General features: G+C 33.0%; 1 protein-coding gene across 2 annotated transcripts in view; it reads left to right on the top strand.

The window, feature by feature from the left end:
- Positions 1–18,382, top strand: part of CDK13 (cyclin dependent kinase 13) — a 90,850-nt gene extending 72,468 nt beyond the window's left edge. The window contains exons 10-14 of one of the 2 annotated variants that reach the window (XM_039849278.1): positions 4,103–4,219; positions 4,973–5,104; positions 10,753–10,958; positions 14,301–14,750; positions 15,379–18,382. In XM_039849278.1, the coding sequence (XP_039705212.1) occupies positions 4,103–4,219; positions 4,973–5,104; positions 10,753–10,958; positions 14,301–14,750; positions 15,379–16,229 (1,756 nt within the window). In that variant the 3' untranslated portion in view covers positions 16,230–18,382. The remainder of the gene's footprint in view (positions 1–4,102; positions 4,220–4,972; positions 5,105–10,752; positions 10,959–14,300; positions 14,751–15,378) is intronic. The other variant, XM_039849279.1, reaches the window with a different exon arrangement.
- Positions 18,383–21,668: the final 3,286 nt, after the last annotated feature.

Here is a 21,668-nt window from a genome sequence, read left to right as displayed (position 1 = left end):
AACTACTAACTAAGGAAGTGTAGAGGGATATCACACACTAACAGCCTGAATAATATTTAGTGGTGTAATACTAGAAATAAAGATAAGAATGAGACAAAGTTGTCTTCTAGTATCATTATTTAAGAGTATTTTTAGAAGTACTAACCAGTTCCCAAATAGGATTAGAAAAGAGATCCAATAATACGTAAGTTAGTGGAAAGATGAAGGCAGTATTGTCATAATTTGTACATAATAATATTGCATATATGCATACATGCAGCATACCAGGGAATCACCCGAAACACCTTAAATAAGGAGTTTGGTAAAGTGGCAAGTATTAAAGTGTGTGTGTGTGTGTGTGTGTACACAAAAAATATAATATTTATTAATACATACTAAAAGCAATTGCTTTTAAAAAATATGAACAAGTAATAACAATTAGAAATACAGTGGGTGGGAAAGATGCTTTTTAAAAAACATATATGTATTATATATACCCCAGGAATATTGAAAACTGTAATGTCTCACTTAAAATTGTAAAGAAAATTTGAATAATTATTGGAGAGGCCTTAATTGATTTTAAAGATGGTAATTCGTCCTGTATCATTATAGTCCTAATGAGAATTTCAAAAGATATTTTTTGAAATGATTGATTTTAATGTTCATTTGGAGGGATAAACATGAAAATAACCAAGAAAATTCTTAAAAAGAAGGAAAGTTTATCATATCATATGTTAAAACAAAATTATAATAACTAAAACTTTTCTGCTGGCACAAGATACATATATAAATCAGTGGAATTATATGAGAAGTCCAGAAATAAAGCAAGTTTATATAACTTAGAATATAATACAGAAGACATTTCAAGTGAGGAGGATTAATTGAACAGTATTTATTAATTACTGGTTGTGTGCCAGTTACTAGGTTCTCAGGATATAATGGAGGGTCAAGATTGTACCCTTAGTGATTAGTAACTGGCACACAACTTTTCTGCTTTCTAGTTGGGGAGACAAACAAACAAATTAATAAAATATATTAAGTGGATAGAAAATAATAGGTAGTGTTGTAGATAGTCAGAGACTGTCTTTCTCATAGAGTATCATTTGAGCAGAAATCTTAAGTGAGGGAAAAGCAAGATAATAAAAATCCTGAGGCATTATTGTACTTGAGTTATTTTATGAGCATGTTAAGTCAATTAGTGACTATATGGGAAAAGAAAGCACAGTCCATCCACTTAAGTGGCATACTGTACAGTTATTAAAAAGGAAATGGTAGAGCTGGAGTACTGACAATAGAAAAACAACAGTTACATGAAAGGAGCAGTTTTCCAGAAGGCTGTGTTGATTTGATCTCATTTAGATAAATCAAATTGAACACATCAAGAGTCTGGAATTGTTCATCTTCACATGGACTTGTGAAAAGGGTAGGGTGGGGACTGTTTTACTTTCCAGTTTATATATTTCAGAGTGCTTTTGTTTTGTTGGTAAGATATCAAATATTTATTAAACAAAAAGATGCTTCAACTTTGATTCTGTAGCATAATTTAAAAAAAAAAACATGAATAAAAAGAGGTTTCTGAGAAAGAAACAAGTCTCCCTGATTTGAGGGAGACAGCACAGTATATTCATAGGGGTGGGCTTTGGTATCTTACAGACCTTGGTCTAATGACTGCTCATCTACTGCCTGCTCTTGTAACTTAGGATAAGTTCCATAATGTTCTGAGTTTGTTTCTTCACGAGCAAAACAAAACTAAGAATATGCTTAGGATTGTAAGAATTAAATAAGTGTAAGTTTCCTAATACATCCTTTTCCCTCTCATCTTATCTGTAATAATACTGGAATATTTCTTCCATCTAAAGCCTCAGAAATGATGAGGTCTAGAGTTTGTATTGTACAGATATGTGTAAACTGATCAAAGATGGGAATACGAATCAGAATCTGTCTTAAAGAGCTTTATACTACTACACCTGTCAAATTATTTTTATTTTGCCTTGTTCCAGAAAATACCTTAGGCAGATTACAAAAGTTCTCATATTTTTTAAAATGAAGTATCTATACCTTCATAAATTATTAGCATAAATTGTGCTTCTTAATTATTTTGATCTCAGAACACCTGTACATTCTTAAAAATTATGAAAGATCCCTGGAGTTTTTATGTTGGTTGTGTCTTTGATATTTACCACATTAGAAATTAAAACTGAGAAATTAAAAATATTAATTCATTTTAAAATGTTAAAAATAACGTCTTTAATTGTAAAAAGTCACTATGTTGGTGAAGTGAGTCGCATTGTTTTACATTTTTATAAAACTTTTAATGTCTGGCTTAATAAAGTACATCTGGGATCCTCATGTCTGTCATATACTGTTCTTCAATAGTCTTTTCAGATAATTGTGCATATTTAGTTAGGTAGAATATGTGGTCAGTCTGTGGGAAGAGGTCAGTTGGGAGATGAGACTAAGAAGGCAGTTTGGTACCAGGTCATAGCAATCCATGCTCCTAAGTTTGGCCTTTCCTAAGAAAGCCACTTTATTTTTGAGAAGGTTGTAAAAATTGGGTTATACAAAAAGATTGAAATGGTAGAAGAGATTGGAAGTGTACAAAGAATAAGACCTTGATACCTTTTAAAAAGCTTGGTCTTGATAAAAATGCTTAACTCCAGTGGTCCCCCTTATATGCAGTTTCAATTTCAGTTACCTTCGGTCAACCGCGGTTCAAAAATATTAAATGGAACATTCCAGAAATAAAACATAAGTTTTAAATTGCATCCTATTCTGAGTATCATGATGAAGGTTCACATTGTCCTATCCCACCCCCCCAGGACATGAATCTTCCCTTTGTCCAGAGTGTCCATATTGTATAAGGGGTGAGTATAGTACAATAACATATTTTGAGAGAGGTAGACCACATTCATATAACTTTTATTACAGAATATTGTTCTAATTATTTTATTTGGTTATTAGTTTTGTTGTTAATCTCTTGTGCCTAATTTATGAATTATATTTTATAATAGTTATATATGTATGTTTGGGGAAAAACAGCATATATAGGGTTCAGTACTATTTGTGGTTGTCAGGCATCTACCAGTGGTCTTGGAACATATATATTGAAACAGAAAACACAATGTGAATGACATATAGCTTAAAAAAGTGAGAAGTTTTTTCAGATAATAAATATGTGTTTCTGAGGTAGGATTCTAAAGCTCAGCTAAAGAATGTCTGGCAACTTTAGTTGTCAAATACTTATACACATTGGTGCATGAATTTATATGTGTGTATAGAATATTAATTTACTTTTTATTCGTGATGCATGGACCTTTTTATATTTGAACACCAGCTAATAATTTTACACACAATGTACATTTATCCTTGAGATTTACTATACTCAAGCATATTTGACCAATTTTTTAATCTGTATATTACCAACATCAGTTTTTAACAATTTACCAGCTAGAGTTACCTATTTGTTAATAGCATTTCTTCTATAAATTATAACAAGGACTTACTAATTAATACAGAAATAATGAGGGTTTTCAAGATACTAGCAGAGAGCAAAACAGTTAAAATGTCTATATACCTTGAGAACAGTGGCACGATTTTGAAGAACTTGTATGTTTCAAGAAAGTTACTTTTAGAGTCCTCTTGTTGATAAAATTCAGCAATCTCTGCAATATACTTACCTTCCTGAGTGTAAGATATGTTTCTGCTATTTTTGCAAACTTCATTATATTCTTGAGAAGCGGTAATGACAGGTACCTATGAAACCAGAGAAAGACATATACTAAACTCTAGTTTCTTAATTTATTGACATAAAATTTTTTATTTCCGTTTAAAATATGGGCAGCATATTTTGAGTGTTACCTGTGTTTTAAGATTTGATTTTGAAAATATGAAAGTTCTCTTTCTAGGAATTGGAGTGTTTGGAATGTTAGCAGTTTCCACTGAAAATCAGTTCATCTCTTAAAACAATTAAGTTGGGACGACTAAAATACTTAATGAAACTTCTTATACTTATATCAGAACTTCAACTTTTGTGTATTTAAAAATGAGTTGTTGTTTTGTATGGCAGTTGTTCGTGATTTTTTCTATGTAGTTTATAGTGATGTACTTCTTTTTGTGTGTTTAGCCGTATATGTGGGAGTCCATGTCCTGCAGTGTGGCCTGATGTAATCAAACTACCATATTTCAACACCATGAAACCAAAGAAGCAGTATCGTCGAAAGTTAAGAGAAGAATTTGTTTTGTAAGAAGTGGATACTAAACATCCATATTGCATTAAATGTTTTTTTTTTTAAGTTATTTCTTGTGAATTCTAAATGTCACTCTATCCTCTATTGACCAAAGGTAGACCTATCACAAGTCTTCTATGTCATTTAACTGAGTTTCCCTTTTCTACATGCAAATTTCCATTTCTGCACCATTATGGAATTGGTGGTTTGAGTTTGTGTGTTTGGTTTGATACTTACATGAAAGAACTTTAATACTATTTTAAATTTTAATGAAACAGCTTTAAGTTACTTGAGCTCAGATTTTTATTTCATTGTAGGAAACTATTCTGTTCAATTCTTTATTTATGTTATAACAGTAGATTGCCCACAGAGTAATAAAGTATGCTATTATTTGACAAATTTAAAGTTATTTAGAATAATAATTATAAAATTATGGAAAAATATTTCTTCAAAGGAAAATTGGAATTTACTGGAATAAAGTATTAGAAACATGTTATAAAACATATTTCAAAAACATGCTCCCGGGTGTGCCGGGAGTGCCAGGCCCCAGGCGCACGCTGTGAGTGTGTGGGAGGGGACACCCCACCTTCAGAGATCCAGTTCTTAATGGGAAACGGCAACATCCATGGTTCAGGGGTGGAAATGGGTGGAGGGGAATTAAAGAAGGGAGAAAACAAAAAATATGCTAGTCTTTGAAATAAGCTTCTAAAGAAACATGAAACTTGTGTCAAAGAACATGTATGACTTTTGTAATTTTCTCATGCTAGTATTCCTGCAGCTGCACTAGATTTATTTGATTACATGCTCGCCTTGGATCCTAGTAAGCGCTGCACTGCAGAACAGGCTCTTCAGTGTGAGTTCCTACGGGATGTGGAACCCTCAAAAATGCCTCCACCAGAGTAAGTGACTTTTTATTATTTTGTTATTTAGATCCCATATATAAAGAATCTGGATAGTTTTAATAACATCTCTATATAACAAAAGCTGTTCATGATTAGTTAAGTCAAAAGAAATAGAATAAATAAAAAAATAGAATAACAGTAAACACATAATTTGCACATCTAGAATGTAAAATCTTGCTTAATGTTCAGCTAACCTTAGGACTAGCAAAGGTAGCCTTTCTCTAGCTAATTTTATTAATATATTTTAACTCTTAAGAAAATATTACTATTGTAGCTTATTATTATTCTAATAGTTCTTATACCAATACTACTGCTTATACTTCTAGTTGCTATAGCTAAAATTTTGAGTGCTATGCTAAACATTGTTTACATATTACATTAATTTTTATAGTCCTTTCAGGTGGGTATTACTGTCACCATTTTACAGAGAAGGAAGCAGGCTCAAAGAGGTTAAAAAACTTGCCCAAGAATACAAATCTAGTGAAGGGTGGAGCCAGCTCTCAAATTCACATTAGTCTAGTAAGAAAGAGATGTTCTGAAATATTCCTTGGCAAATTATACAATAGAAATATTTTATTATTGAATAAAAGAATATTAGTATCAAAAGCCTGTATAGAATTAGTTTATTGTCCATTGAGGGTGGGATGTGTAGGGTTTGGGAGTCAGAATAGCTGAGTTCTTGAAACTTCACTCTCTAGTGGCTTCTATAATTCTGTAGGATTGATTTGGGTAAAGGGGAGGAGGGGACAAAGCAGTCCATTTGTTTCTTGGTAGGACCTAGAAACTTCGTAGGGATTTTCTTAGTAATTTAAAAAATGATGATGAACATTATAAAAGCAAACCTATCCCTATAATAATAAAATGTTTCCTTGTAGTACAATTAGCATATTGTAAATGAGCAAACATGGGGCTTTGGAGTTCAAATCCTGGCTCTTCCACTTATCACTTAGATTGGGCTTACTATAATTCTGTGAAACCATCATATTCAGCTTCATTAAGTTTTTGCTATTGTGAATAGTCTTTGCGGGATGATTTGAAAGGCATAAAGGATCTATCTGATATGTTGAGGGACCTGAATCATTCATGGTTGAATTGTTTCATGGGGTTTTTGTTTGTTTTTGCTTATATATTCTTCACCTATATTCAACGGTTATTAACATTTGGACAGATTTGCCAAATCTGTATAAACTTTTTCCTGAACTATTTGAATATTACATGATGGAAGTGACACTTTATTTATAAATAATTCACATTATCTATAAGACTAGGACTTCTGCATAACTATAGTATCATTATAAAGCATAAGAAATTTAACATTGCAGTATCTAATAGCCCATAATAAAATTTCTCTACAATAATTTCTTTTATAGCCTGTTCTTTTTTGGGGGGTGGTGGTGGTGAAGAATTCATTCAGAGCTTACACATTTCATTTAGTTGTCATGTCTCCAGGTTTTCATGCTTCTTTGGGGAGGGCTTTTATGACATTTTTGAAGAGTCCAAGTTAGCTGCTTTGTAAGAGACTACAGTCTGGTTTTAATTGATTTCTTGTGAATTAGAATCAGAATTAGAGTAACTTTTTTTTTTGGCATGAATACTATCTAGGTACTGATATGTGCTTCCTGTTGTATCATATCAAGAGGAATATGTCATTTTTTTCCTCTGTTAGAATACTAAGTTGATTTTTGGTTTACATGGTCCACATGAAAGAATTCTGGTAAAACTGTATCAAAGCACATTTCAAATTGACATCTAAACTTTTTTTAATCAAGAGTTTAAATAGTTGCCAGAGATGTAATTTTCAGTGTTATCATAAGTATTGACACTTAAATGGAGCAGTTCTCTCACTCTTAAAAATATATTCAGTGTAATCAAAATATCTTAGCATTTTATATTTATCAACATCACTTAGAAAAGGTGTGAAGAAACTCTTCAACATTTGGACATTGTTCTTTTTTCACCTTGAACCTGTATTACTTCTGCAGGTTTTTAATGCAATATATATTTTTCCTTGAAAAAATTTTATTTACCCTATTAATACCTCTTTAAAACAATATATGTATATAAATGGAAGTTTGATTTTAAAATATTTTTTCTGACTATAAAGCTTTTTTTCTTCTGATTAAATTGTCAGTTCAGATAGTAGTAGTATATAGTTAAAGATTTAGTAAATTTTGTTGGAAATGCGACCTAATGAAATAAATAAGGCTGAGATATTTTTCCTCCATGTAATTTGCATATCGATTAGTTAATAGTACTTATTGTATAATGAGACATAGTTCTACATTAATTATAATTTTATTTTTATAGATACTCTATAAAGCATTTGAGAGTGATGGAGTTTTGTCATAGTTATAACACTGAGCTTTGAACTCCTTCCATATTACGTCCCAAAAATCACATAGTGATCTGTCATCAAAAATCATTGTAATGACCTTTAAAATAATAAAGGTCATTTTAATGACCTTTAAGACTTTTTTCTTTAATTATTTCGACAGTAGAGAACTGGAAACCACATGACTTGCCAAAGATATCTAGTCATTAATCATTTAATATTTTATATTTGGAGAAAATAATCCAAAGAAGCTTTACTAATACTTATTTAAATGACTTCTTATACTTGTTACTTTTTTTTATTAGCACTTGTTTAATCTAGTATACTTAGAAAAAGATTAAAAACTCAGCATGTAATTTCAGTGCTATTTTGCCAATTTATTAAATTGTTTCTTATTACATTTTTAAGATATATGTTTTTGTTAAAACCTTGAAACTATGGATGTATCCCAATTTATGAAAAATGTCTTTTACATAACCTAATTGGAAACACTGTTCATATTGTCAAATGCATCACCTAAGTGTACTCAGTTTTTTTATCAGCCCATACGCGACTGCATTTTTTCCATGAAAAAAAATTTTAATATACATTTTGGTGAAAATTATGTAAACCAGCAATACATTTTTGGATACATCTTGTTAGATACATCACTAAAACAGGTGGAAATTATAATGCTATTGATCTAATATTTAAATAAAATTATATAAACAACACAACCTCTCATTTTGTAATAGATACTTAAAATTATAAATTATGAGGTCTAAAGACTATGAAGAAAGACATGGATTCCTTTAGGAAATATGTGTATGTACTAAACTCTTCTGATCAATTTTTTAGGAATAATCAAATGCGTAGGGTATAAAAAAAATAACTCCATTAATAGTATTAGAAATCCTGTCAAACTTTTCTGATGTAGTTAATGAAAAGAGAAAAAGCATATATTGCTAAAAAGTGAATTAGACTGGCAATTAGCCTGTAATTTTATTTTTTTCATACTAGCATGTATAAAGCATTAAACAACTTGAGATAAAATGCAATCAACTAGAATTAGTATAAATATTTTATGATGTGATTTGATAAAAGTAGTTAAACTACCTTATTAAATGGTGATAAATAGTATCAAGCATGAATATAGTGTCTGCTGTGTGAGAGGCACTATTCAAGTGCTTACATGTTAACATATATTACTTCTGCCCCGTAAGGTAGATTGTATTGTTAATCTCATTTTTAAAGATAAGGAAACTGAGGCACAGAGGTTGTTACTTGCCTAATGATACACAATAACTACTAAGTGTCTGAGCCAGTATTTGAACCTTCAGAAAAATACATAAAACTTTGGTCATCTTAGAAAACATTCCTGGTATATCAGGAATTCCTGAGAGTCAGCATCATTAACTTATACTGTTTTAGCTATTTCTTGGGTAACGTTTATTCTTTCTAAAGATGAGTGTTGAGATCATCCATAAGGAATCTCTTACCTTTAAATTATGGGAGGGAACAAAAGTCCTTTTAGTGGATTTCTTTGCTTTACTCTGTGGGACTCTCCTAAAGAGCAATGTATTCCCTGATCAGGATGGAGGAATTGAAATCATTCCATTTACTGTAGTACATCTGAATTCAGAATATCTCAACAGAGGCTAAGGCCACACATCTTATCACACAGAGAGAGTGAGCAAGAGCGTGTGCACGCACGCGCGTGAAAGAGACTATGAGGGAGAGGGAAAGGAAAATCTTTGGCGGGATTATGATGCCTTATAGCTTCCCAATATCAATATTTCAAATTATCCCTTTGTTTGTTACTCCAGGAGGTTTTTACACGCTGAGGCATTGCACCATAGTAAGATGGCTGAGAGGTATGCCTTTGTTTTGTTTTTGGACCTCAGGTGCATAGACTTGGTTTAATCATAATCCTTGTGTTGCTCATCATTGGTCCATGCATGGCTCTCTTTTTTTCTTTTAGTTACTTAATTTAATTAGTTATTTTAAATGATGTTGATAAGCAGCCATGAGCCTACCAAATAAAAGCTAGAATCTTGAAAATAACCTACTTTAATCATATCATGCCCTCTCCCCACCCCCACAACCTATCCCTTTGCCTTCCTCCACTTGAGGTAACCGTCATCCCTATTTTCTTTTGTTGCCATCTATATGTACTCATAAAAAGTTGTATTTTAAAATTTTAGTTGGTTTTAATTTTATAAAAGGATGTCATGCTGTTTGTAATCTTTTTTGAATGATTTTTTTAACTTAATATTACATTGCTAAGATTTGACCATATTGTTGCATATGCCTTTATTTTACAACATGAGATAAAGAGTAATTGTGAAAGAGGAGGTATGAAAGAATTTGCTGAATGTGCAGATCATTCTCAAAGATCAACTTTAGGAAAGAGGACATATGGATATGGGAAGAGTTTTTAAAACAATTCCAGGTGTACCCCCTTAGAAAGTCTTCATGTATCCATAGAGGAAAACATACAGATTGAAGATTGCAGATATATATCACCAGGTTGGGGCTGCTTAAAAGAATTTGTTGTTATTCTGGGCAAGTTTATTAACCTTTCCAAGCCTCAATTTTCTCATCTTTAAATAGTTACAATAGTAATTTCCCATTGGATTATTAGGGAAAGAAGAAAACATTTATAAATCAATATTTATGTCTTTCTTTAAGCAAAAGTAATTTTGCAATGTCAGGTTTATGAAATTACATTCAGGTAGAATCATTTCAGAATTGTGGGTAATTTTGATAGTTGCTAGTTATTCAGAATTCTTTGTTGTTGAGTAATGAGCCTGGATTACTGGATTTTTGAAACTCCTCTGTAGCATCAGTTTATTGTAGAGCCTTTGCTTGTAGAAGCAAATACGAGGGCATTAGAAAGTTTTTCACAAATGTTATGTCTTAGCCTTTCCTCCTTTTTAATCCTGTGTCTAGTTTCTGCAAATGGCATATTTTTTGCCTTTTTTTCATTTCGTATTTAGTATATGATGTACTATGATAAGAATTGGCTTTAAAAGATTGCACCAAGGATAACTGTAACCTACTTTTTATGACTGTATTTTCTTCATTCATAGTTTTAATAAATGATTATTGATTATTTAGAAGCCACAGAAAAATAGTCCATCTGTAATGGTCAAGTTCTGAAGGAGGTGTGTCATCAAGGCTTATTTTTATTGGCAGAGTTTACAAAGCCTATGTATGAAGTCTTCAAGAACAACTTATGGGGGAGGGGAAGGTGGCAGCTTTGTTAAGAATTATTAGCATTTTATTGTTAAGAAATGCCACTGACAAACAACTTAATACTTTTCTTCCCCAGCCTTCCTTTATGGCAAGATTGTCATGAATTATGGAGTAAAAAGCGAAGAAGACAGAAGCAGATGGGCATGACTGATGATGTTTCCACAATTAAAGCCCCCAGAAAGGACTTGTCTCTGGGCTTGGATGACAGCAGAACCAACACACCCCAGGGTGTGCTTTCGACTTCACAACTAAAATCTCAGAGCAACTCGAATGTAGCACCTGGTCAGTAATGCTTCTATGGGTTGCTTTTCTTCACCTTGTTTTGTGGCTGCTGTTGATTATATTGCTCTAGTGTTAAGGCATTTGTGGTTGAAGTTGAACATCACCAAACTCAACATTTCCTTATTACTTACTTGTACCAGTATAGACATTTCACTGCTACTGGCATCACAATATTAAGCAATCTCAAGGTAAGATTAATTTATAAAGAAGGCAGCAAATTTCATATAGCTAATGATTAGATTTCTCTATTTCCTTTTTTCCCTGATACAGAAGTGAGTAGGTCTTTTACTAACACTATTCTCACTGAGGCTTAGCATTCAGTGTCTGTGAATGCTTAAGGAGTAAGAAGAAAGATACTGAAAGACAACCAAAAATTATAATAGAAGCTCTTTCATGCTGTTTATAATATCCTCAGATTACCTTTTAATATATTGCTTATTATACTGTAAAATCTCAAAATTAGAATCCAATTTGTGCCAATTTCTTCCTCTGACTTAACCTGTTATAACAGTAAACTTCTTCATAAGAAATCAGTCTCTTTAATTTTAGAAGTATTGTTAAACTCATCCTCTCATTTAGTTAACTTTTTAAAAAAATGGAAGCTATGCCCTCATTTTGCCTCGAGAAACCAGAAAACATTCAGCTTTAGTTTAATTTTTCTTATAAATACAGAAACTGATATGAAATAAATACAGGCAACTTTGTTTTATTGTGCTACACTTTATTGGGCTTCACAGATACTGCTATTTTTACAAATTGAAAGTTTGCGGCATCCCTGCATTGAGCAAGTGTATTGGTAGCATTTTTCCAGTAGCATTTGCTCACTTAGTGTCTCTGTCACATTTTGCTAATTCTCACAATATTTCAAACTTTTTCATTATTATTGTATCTGTTATGGTGATCTATGACTTGTGGTCTTTGATGTTACTACTGTAGTTGTTTTGGGGCACCATGACAGTGCCCATGAGAGTATATTTAATTGATAAATCTCGTATATGTTCTAACTGCTCCAGCAACCATTCCCCCATCTCTCTTCTTCTCAGGCCTCCCTATTCTCTGATACACAATAATATTGAAATTAGGCCAATTAATAACCTTCTAATTGTTCAAGTGAAAGGAAGAGTCACGTCTCACTTTTAAATCAAAAGCTAGACATGATTAAGTTTAGTGAGGAAGGCATGTGGAAAGCTGAAATAGGCCAAAAGCTAGGTCTCTTGTGCTGGTTAACCAAGTTGTGGATGCAAAAGAAGATTCTTGAAGGAAGTAAAAAACTCACTCCAGTGAGCACACAAATGATAAGAAAGTGAAACAGCCTTGTTGCTGATATGCAGAAAGTTTTAGTGATTTGAATAGAAGATCAAACCAGCCACAGCATTCCCTTAAGCCAAAGCCTAATCCAAAACAAGGCCCTAACTCTCCTCAATTGTATGAAGTCTAAGAGAGGAGAGGAAGCTGCAGAAGATTTAAAACTAGCACAGGTTGGTTCATGAGATTTAAGGAAAGAAGCCATTTTCATAACATAAGTGCAAGGCGAAGCAGCAAGTACTGATGTAAAAACAGCAAGTCATCAGGAAGGTATAGCTAATGTAATTAATGAAGGTGGCTACATTAAACAGATTTTCAATGTAGACACAACAACCTCATATGAGAAGAAGATGCTGTGTAGGACTTTGATAGCTAAAGAGGAGAAGTCCATGCCTGACTTCAAAGGACAGGCTGACTCTCCTGTTAGGAACTAATGCAGCTGGTGACTTTAAGCTGAAGCCAGTGCTCATTTACCATTCTGAAAATCCTGTTGAACACAGTGAGCACTATCTACATCGTTATTATTTCTTTTCATGTTAAAAATGTATAAAATATGGAGAAAGGCAGAAGAGAAGCAACAAGAAGGTTTTTAAATTTGTATTTAAGTTACATGTCTTATATACCATCTACTACTGAAATAGAATTTGAGATGGCAGTAACAAGAAGTTTGGATGGTGGTCAGTTGTTCCAAGTGACAGCTGTCATATTCCTTAACAAGACTATCAGGTCTCTATTTCTCTCCCTTTTCATGATACTGATGTCCTTTTCCACTAGCAAACCTGGTGGAATAGAGAGTAGTTATTTCATTTTATTTTACTGGTAAAAAAATGACATGCCCTTTCTTGGCTCACTTTGTTATTGTTTCTTATCTACACATTTAACAACCCTATTAATGGGGGAGAGTTTCATTTTATTTTTTGTTTCTTCCTATTTCTTCAACTTACTGTTAAGTGAATATTCTGGTTTTCTGAAAAGGAATATGTCCTTTTTGCCCCATTTTCTTCATTGATCAGTAAATGTCTTGAAATTTAAAAAATGCCACTTGTGTAGAGGAGACACCATAGTTAAAGAGTACGTCTCTGAGCTCACAGAGAGACTGCTTCTGTTAATAGAGAAATGAAAGGGAAAATGAGGAAAACTGGCTCTTGAGGTGTAGTAAACAAGCTTGGTTCCTTATTAAAGCTGCACATCACAAGAAGAACTTGCAAAACAGCTTGTTTTGAATTAATCTAAACATGATATTAAGTAAAAAGTATCTCAAAATATATAAAGAGAATATAAAAAGAGCATTAATCATCAGTTTTTAGAGTTTCTCTTACATAGTTATAGAAATTGCTTATCAGTGTTTTTATTATCACTTAATGTATTTGGTATATGAATTTGAGCAGTGTTGTTATATATGACTTATAAGCTTGTACAAGAACCCATATAAACCATCATAACTCTAAACTGAAAATTGTAAAAAGAAAAACAACTGAATCTCTTTTGCTTTTGATGAGCAAATATCATCATATATGTACATTATAAGCATGCTTCTGTAGGAGTTATTTACTCTCTCTGGATGTCACTTTCTTCTTCGGTTAGAAAAAAAAATGGAGCTAATAATAGAGCATGCCTAATAAGGTTGTCATAAGTAATAAAGAATATAAAATGCTTAGAAAGTACCTGACACTGTAGCTGCTATCATCATCATCATTATTATCATCATTATCATCATTATTCAGTTCCTATTCACAGGTGATATTTCTTGGTTATATTTATAGTATGGGGTTCTAGTGGTAATCTTGACTTTCCTTTTGAAATATTTACCCCTAAAGATAATTTATTCAAAATGGACCACAGTTCATTCCTTTTTTTGTTTTGTTTTAATGTGCAGCCACATTTTATGGAAATGAACTAGGCTGAGATTCCGTTTACACAGTGTTTCTTAAACACTGTCCTACAAATGTACATTTTTATATGATAATACAGAGCCATTTGGGTGTTGGGGAAGCTGTGAATTATGGCAATCCTAATTAATACAAATTTTGTCTTTAGTAAAAACAGGCCCTGGACAGCAGTTAAACCACAGTGAATTGGCAATTCTACTAAACCTACTACAATCTAAAACAAGTGTTAATATGGCTGATTTTGTCCAAATGTTGAACATTAAGGTAAACTCTGAGACTCAACAGCAGCTAAATAAAATAAACCTTCCTGCTGGAATTTTGGCAACAGGTGAAAAACAGACAGATCCGTCAACACCACAACAGGAGTCTTCGAAACCATTGGGTGGAATTCAGCCTTCTCAGAGCATCCAGCCTAAAGTGGAGACTGATGCTGCCCAGGCGGCTGTGCAGAGCGCATTTGCAGTTCTGTTGACTCAGTTAATAAAGGCTCAGCAGTCAAAGCAGAAAGACATGCTACTCGAAGAAAGGGAAAATGGATCGGGACATGAAGCATCGTTACAACTCAGGCCACCTCCAGAACCTAGCACTCCGATATCAGGTAAGTTTGCAGGTAGCAGACCACTAACACAGCTGCATTCACACTATTTTCTGGCTATTGATGATTATCTATAATGTGTATTATTCAGTGGCATTGCTAGGAGATACCCTGAAAGTTCTCAGGTCACTGGTTTTAGGTTGGTTTTCTAGCCTCTTTACTCTCAGGAATTGGTTCTTTAGCAAATTATCCATGTGCAATATAACTCATTATGAATGCCATACATTGTTCTCATGTAAACTTATGGTTAAGAAATAATCTTTTACTCCAGCTGCAACAGGATGATTGACCAAGACAGAAACTTTACGTGTACAGTAGCTTTTGTTCTTCAAGCAATGAACAGGTATTTTTGAGCTACCTTTGAAAAGTCAAATACAATACAGTTTTTCAGTCACCATAGACTTAAATGGTAGCAGGCAATATTAGTACTTATGTATACACCTTTTTTCCTTTCCATTTAATATCTTTTTTTCTTTGTTTTATTATTTTACTTTCTTTTGTGGAGGAGGGTGGGCCGTGCAGAGATGGAACTTATATTGCTCTTTAGGACCACCCATAGGAAACATGAACTATTTTGAATATTTAGTTTTCCATGGTAATTTGGACTCTGTTTTTGCTTTGTTTCACTTAGGACAAGATGACCTTATCCAACATCAAGACATGAGGATATTAGAGCTCACACCAGAACCAGATCGGCCTCGTATTCTGCCTCCTGATCAACGACCTCCTGAACCACCTGAACCACCACCAGTCACTGAAGAAGATCTGGATTATCGGACAGAAAACCAGCATGTACCCACCACTACTTCTTCGTTAACTGACCCTCATGCCGGAGTGAAAGCAGCTCTATTGCAGCTACTTGCTCAGCATCAGCCCCAGGATGACCCCAAAAGAGAAGGTGGTATTGATTACCAAGCAGGAGACACTTATGTACCCACTTCAGACTACAAGGACAATTTTGGATCCTCTTCTTTCTCTTCTGCTCCTTATGTGAGCAATGATGGTCTAGGAGGTAACTCTGCCCCACCATTGGAACGACGTAGCTTCATTGGAAACTCAGATATTCAGTCTTTGGATAACTACAGTACTACTTCATCTCATTCTGGTGGTCCACCTCAGCCTTCTGCCTTTTCCGAGTCATTTCCCAGTTCTGTAGCTGGATATGGAGACATTTACCTCAATACTGGTCCCATGTTGTTTAGTGGAGACAAGGATCATAGATTTGAATATAGCCATGGCCCCATTGCGGTCCTGGCAAACAGCAGTGACCCTTCCACAGGGCCAGAGAGTACTCATCCTTTGCCAGCAAAGATGCACAGCTATAACTATGGTGGTAACTTACAGGAAAACCCAGGTGGCCCCAGCCTCCTGCATGGACAAACCTGGACTTCTCCTGCCCAAGGACCTGGATATTCACAAGGATACAGGGGACACATTAGCACATCAGCTGGCAGAGGTCGAGGCAGAGGGCTGCCATACTGAGTATCTGTTTTTCCTCAGGCACATCATTTTTATCTGGAAAGACTTTTCTAGCTGCAATTTAAGGCAGCAATCCAAGAGACTTGAATAATATTAATTCAACAACAGCTTTATTTTTATGTGGAAAAGGTCTTGCATACAATAGTTTAACAAAAAGACCAAAAAAAAAACCACCCTTTGCTTAAACATGCTGTTCTAAAAACTAGATCTATTGATTGTACATCTTCACAAATTCTAGTTAACAATTTTATTTTGTATTCTTGCAGTTTTAAGTGGATGCTAATCTTAGGGACATAAAAGTCTTTTTATGTCCTCTTGCAGATCTTCTGAACTATGCACATTTGTGCTTTTTTTGTAAGTTTGGACCAACTTTTATGTAACAACCAACCAACCCCTCCCCCCTCCAGTTTTACAACAATCAGAAAGGGCACTGATTTATTTGGTATTTTTCTTTTTACAAAGCTACCTTTAGTCTGAGGTCACTGTCAGTCTTTGCACCTGCTTTCAGTGTTATTGTGAAAGGTGTACTTTGTGCTCATTTCAGAAAATAAAACACAACCTTTCTCTTGATGCAACAGTTTTATAAAAAAAATGGTCAATGTTATTTTTGTTTTATTTTGCAGATTATCATAACCTAGTAAAATGCATTCAAATGAAATAGTGGGTTTTATATGAAAAATATGGGTGGGGTGGGGAGGGTAAGTAAGTGCCTTAACAGGTAAGCTTAAGGTCTGAAAAAGTAGTTTATCTTTACATCCATTTGTCTTCTAAAGGGAATCAATACATTGTATTGAAGAGGCAGGGAGCTTTTGGGTGTTCAGGGTCTGCCTGTTCAGTTCCTGTTAGATTCATTCTCCCTGCCTATCGCACTTTCTCCTTTTCTGCCTGTCTTTGGGCTGTTACCTTCCACTACCACCTTCTTTTGATAGAGGAGTGAGAATAAAGAAAGGGAATAGAACTCCAATCAGTACCTTCTGTTACTTCTAAGAAGTTCTAAAAAGTTTTGTCATTTAAATAGTCTAAAATAATAACAAAATGGGAATTTTATAGAGTATTGTTTTCTTTCAAGCTGACATTGTTCCTGTTTCCTTTCGCCATTGATAATTGGAGGGCAGTCGCATAGAAGCAAGGCATAATAACAATTTGCATAATTTTATTAAAGTTCATGGGGGTGAGGTGGCAAACACCATATTTTAAGTTATAGAATTCCCATTTTAGGGAAAAAATTAACTGTTCACTTGTTAACTGGAAACTACCTAGATTGAATTTATTGAAGCAGAGAAAAAGTAGGGAGAGAAAACCTTCCCTCCTATCACCTTCTGTGAGGTTTATTAGGACTTCTGCCAGACTTAGAGCAACTTTAATTCATTTTAACATTTTTTTCTTTTATTAAAAGCAACAAAGAATGATGAGCAGATCATTTAAACTAATGGTATCAAGTCCAATTTTTTGTGCACACTTACACATACATATATAATTATAGAAAGAAACCAAAGGTAAATAACCAGTGTTTCCATATCACTCAATGGAAAAATAGACTCTGGAAATGAGAGTTGTGCCAATTAACCATTTTGTTTTAACTGTTCTCCTGGCAACTTATTTTTTGACTCGACTCTTAAATTGAAACAACTTTTACAGAATGGAAATTGCTCCAGTTCTAAAGTCATGAAGCAGTCTTTTAACCCTGTGCCCTCTGACTTGTGAACCTTCATTTAAAACAGTGTATGGGAAGCATTGTAGTTTGGTGAGAGTAAGAATATTTTAAAGTGGATAATTTACCATTTTACTGCTATAAAATGATGTCAGTTGACCATTTTATTTTTTGATGGAATTTTTTTGTTGAGGAGAAATGAATGGAAGAAAAATTATTTTGCTTTATTTGAATATTAATAACTAACAACTTATAATGAAACTACATTGCAGGAAGTGAAATATTTTGAAATTTAGCAAAATAGCTACAGTATTCAAATATCTGAAATTTTAATATGGTGAGTCTTAGAGCTTTAGACTTTCCTATAAATGACAGTATCTAAGTTATTCTTAGTAGTCACACTTGTTAATTCTGCTGACCATAGCAGCTAACATAAAATTGAAGATATTTATGTGATATGAATAGCCTGTGTTTTAAAAATTAAATATTTTATATAAAAATTGAACTGTGTTTGGATAGTTTTTCTAATTAAACGTGTTAGTCATGTATTTATATTGTGAGAATGGCTGGGACGACAGGGAAATTGTTGCTTGAAGTTGAAAATTTGAACTGCAACTTCTAATATTCTAAGTACTGATGGACACATACCAATACTTTATGCACCACGTAGAAAAAATGTTGCCAATTAAACCATAACACAATTCTAAATAAGATGCATCAACTTTAAGATACTTCCCCAATTCAGAGATGTTATTATGTGATAGAATGTGTCTTCAAATCGATGAAATATGGTGGTAGAAATCTTAATGCAGCCTTTCATATCATTTAATATTTTAGTGAATTTGGATTAATAAAAAGAGCACTATTGGGAAATTGCTAATTCTGTAGGTGATTGCAGTAATCACCAAGTGATTTATTCTTGATTAAAATCTAAGGAACACGAAATATTGCTTAAGCTTTTTGGAAAGAAACAGGTAAGTCAGATTGCAAATGATGAAAATAGAAAAGATTAAACAACCAAAAAAAGGAAATATTTGTCTCCCATATGCAATTCTGTTTTGTATTTCCTTACATAGCAAGTTTTTCTGCATGCAACTCATGTTTCTCAAGTCTTTATTATTGGAGAGTTGCAGTCACCCATGTAATTTCAAAAGACACATTTTAAGGGGTTTATTGATTAAAATAGTGGAATGTGAATTAAGATAATGTTTTAGCTGTGATTCAGAGCTTCGTTCTGTCAGTAAGTATATATTTAGTGCCTACGAAGTGCCAGGTAGTGTTCTAGTACTTGGGATACATAAACATGGAAGGCATTAAATCGTACTTCTAATGGGCCGACAATGAGCAAGATTTAAAAAGTCTGGAGAAACTAGTGGTATTTGCTATTCTCAGCTGTATCTACACTTAAGTGAATGTAAAGAAAGAGAATGTGAATGTCTAAAAATTTCTAGTCCTATTTGAATAGAGAAATAAAGTTCTGGAAAGAAGTAGAACTGGAAACTGATGAAAACGTTTTAAGTTGCCTCTAGCTTTTTGCAATAAGCCAATTTGTGAGAACTATCAAAATATCTTGAAAAAAAATGTAAGGTAAATGGGTTAAATGCTTTCTAACTAATCTTACTCGTACTTCAGAGTTAGTTTTACTTATTTGCTATGAGCTTAATCCAGTTTTTGATAATTTTTCACCCTAGGCCCTTTTTTTGGTTAAAAAATAAAGGTCTGATTTCCTGGAATACTTCTAATGGGCTTTGACATTTTAAAATGTCTGAATAGAATGTCCCAATAATCTAAAATCATCTGTTCCATCTCACTTTACAGCTAAGAAAAATTAGAGAGATGGGTTGTCAGTGCTTGTTTCTCTAATCATGTCTAAATTCTACAATAAATAACTTTTCAATAAGAAAATTGTTAAAATACCAGTGGTATAGCAAAATAAAATAATGAAATTTAGAATACTGAACAACTAGTTTAACACGTGTGGCTTTAAAAAGTAAAAAATACAATTCGGAAAGAATAGGGAAGTAATTTTAGAAAACAATTAAGAGCCTCTAGAGACTCGTATATGAGTAGTCTTTTAAAAGCTTCCCTTTTTTTTAAGACATTAGTTAACTGAAATGTCGAACAATTAGATGAGACCGAATCTCATTATTTTCTATTTGTAGAAGGAAGATTGATATCAGCAAGCCAGCAAACATTGCTTTTATGTTCTTTCAAGGTTTTATAATTAAGTTCTTTCATTAGGGAAGCAATGGTTTATCATGTACTAAAGTTTTTCCAGTTTAATTAAAAATAAAAGCAGTTAACAAATTAAGCTATCTAGGGATCCAGTTGAAGATGGGAAAAATAAAATTTTTATCATAACGAAAAGAACTTGCCCTTTGAATTACATAGACTAATAAATTTTGTGGGTCTTAAGCCTTTCACCATATCAAAGGTCCCATTGTAAAAGAATTTTCTGGTCCTAATTGCATTCTAACTGAGGCTATGTGGTGAGTCACCCTGTAATTTTTTTTTCACAGTTAATTTGTTGTAAAAGTGTACTTTTTTTGGAAGAACTTTTAATAAAGTCTTGTAACTTTAATATGTTTAATATAAGCCATTTTTTAAGGCTGTATTTGATAGTCTTGTAAATAAACTGCCATTTTTAGCCTTGTTTTCTTCTTGCTTATCTGCAGAATAAGACTTAGGAATAGTCTTATCTGATAAAGGTGATCACTTGTTATCCACTGTGGCATGTTTTGTTGACAAAGCTTAAAACCTAGAACCTTTATTTTTTCCTTTATATTTGTACATATTTGAAAACAGGAGCACATCCAGAGATAACTACCATTAATATTTTGCCTTTGATGGATATATATATGAATGCAAACCTATTTTTTCTTAAAACAATGGGATTATACTGCCCATTGCTTTGTAATTAAATTTTTTTTCATTTAATAATATATTGTGAACATTCTTCTATGTCAATAATTTTACCATCTTTTTAATGGTTCCAAATTATTCCTTTATAGAATAATTCAACAATTCCTTATTGCTGGACACAAAATATTTTTAACTTTTCTGTTACAAATAATGTGATGAAAATCCACAGAAATACACACATACAAGCACACATAATTTCCTTGGTCTGCAGAGTGCACTTCTAAACTTTTGCTGCATTCAGATTGCCCTCAGGAAAGGTGTGAAGTTTTATATTCTCATTTTTATTTAGCTATGTTAGGTATTTAAAATTTTTACATCTTTGCCAATTTGACAGGTAATAAGTTATCTTGTTATTCATATTTCTTTACTAGTGAAATTCATTATTTCATGTTAGCCAGGTATCTTGTTTATTCATATGCTTAATTATTAGGTGTTTATCTCTGTTGCTTTGAAGGGCTCTTTATATAAGGAAGGTGATCCCTTTTTAAACTTACAATCTTGTAAACCCTGAGGTGTGTTTTGATATAGGAAAACTTATTATATGTAGTCAGTTCTATTAATCTCTCATGGTTTCTCCTTAGAAAAACTTTCTCTACTTCAAGATTAATTTTTACATCAATTTTATTTTACTTCTCCAGTTTTCTACTTTTAATTCTAAGTCATTATAGAATTTATTTTGTTAGATTTTGTGAGGTAATGTCCAAGTTTACACTTTTTCTGAATGGTTATACTAATTAGGCCAAAGCATTTGTTAAAACAGTTCACTCTATCTTTTGTTTTAAAATACCATATCTGTTTTGTTTGGGTGTAGGCTTTCAGTTATGTTCCACCCCATATCTTTCTCTTCTGGTTACAGGCACTACACTTTA

The sequence above is a fragment of the Pteropus medius genome, unplaced genomic scaffold (assembly GCF_902729225.1).
Source record: "Pteropus medius unplaced genomic scaffold, Ma_sr-lr_union100, whole genome shotgun sequence".
NCBI lineage: Eukaryota > Metazoa > Chordata > Mammalia > Chiroptera > Pteropodidae > Pteropus > Pteropus medius.
Note: the sequence above shows the minus strand (reverse complement) of the source record. Positions and strands in the feature narration are given on the sequence as shown.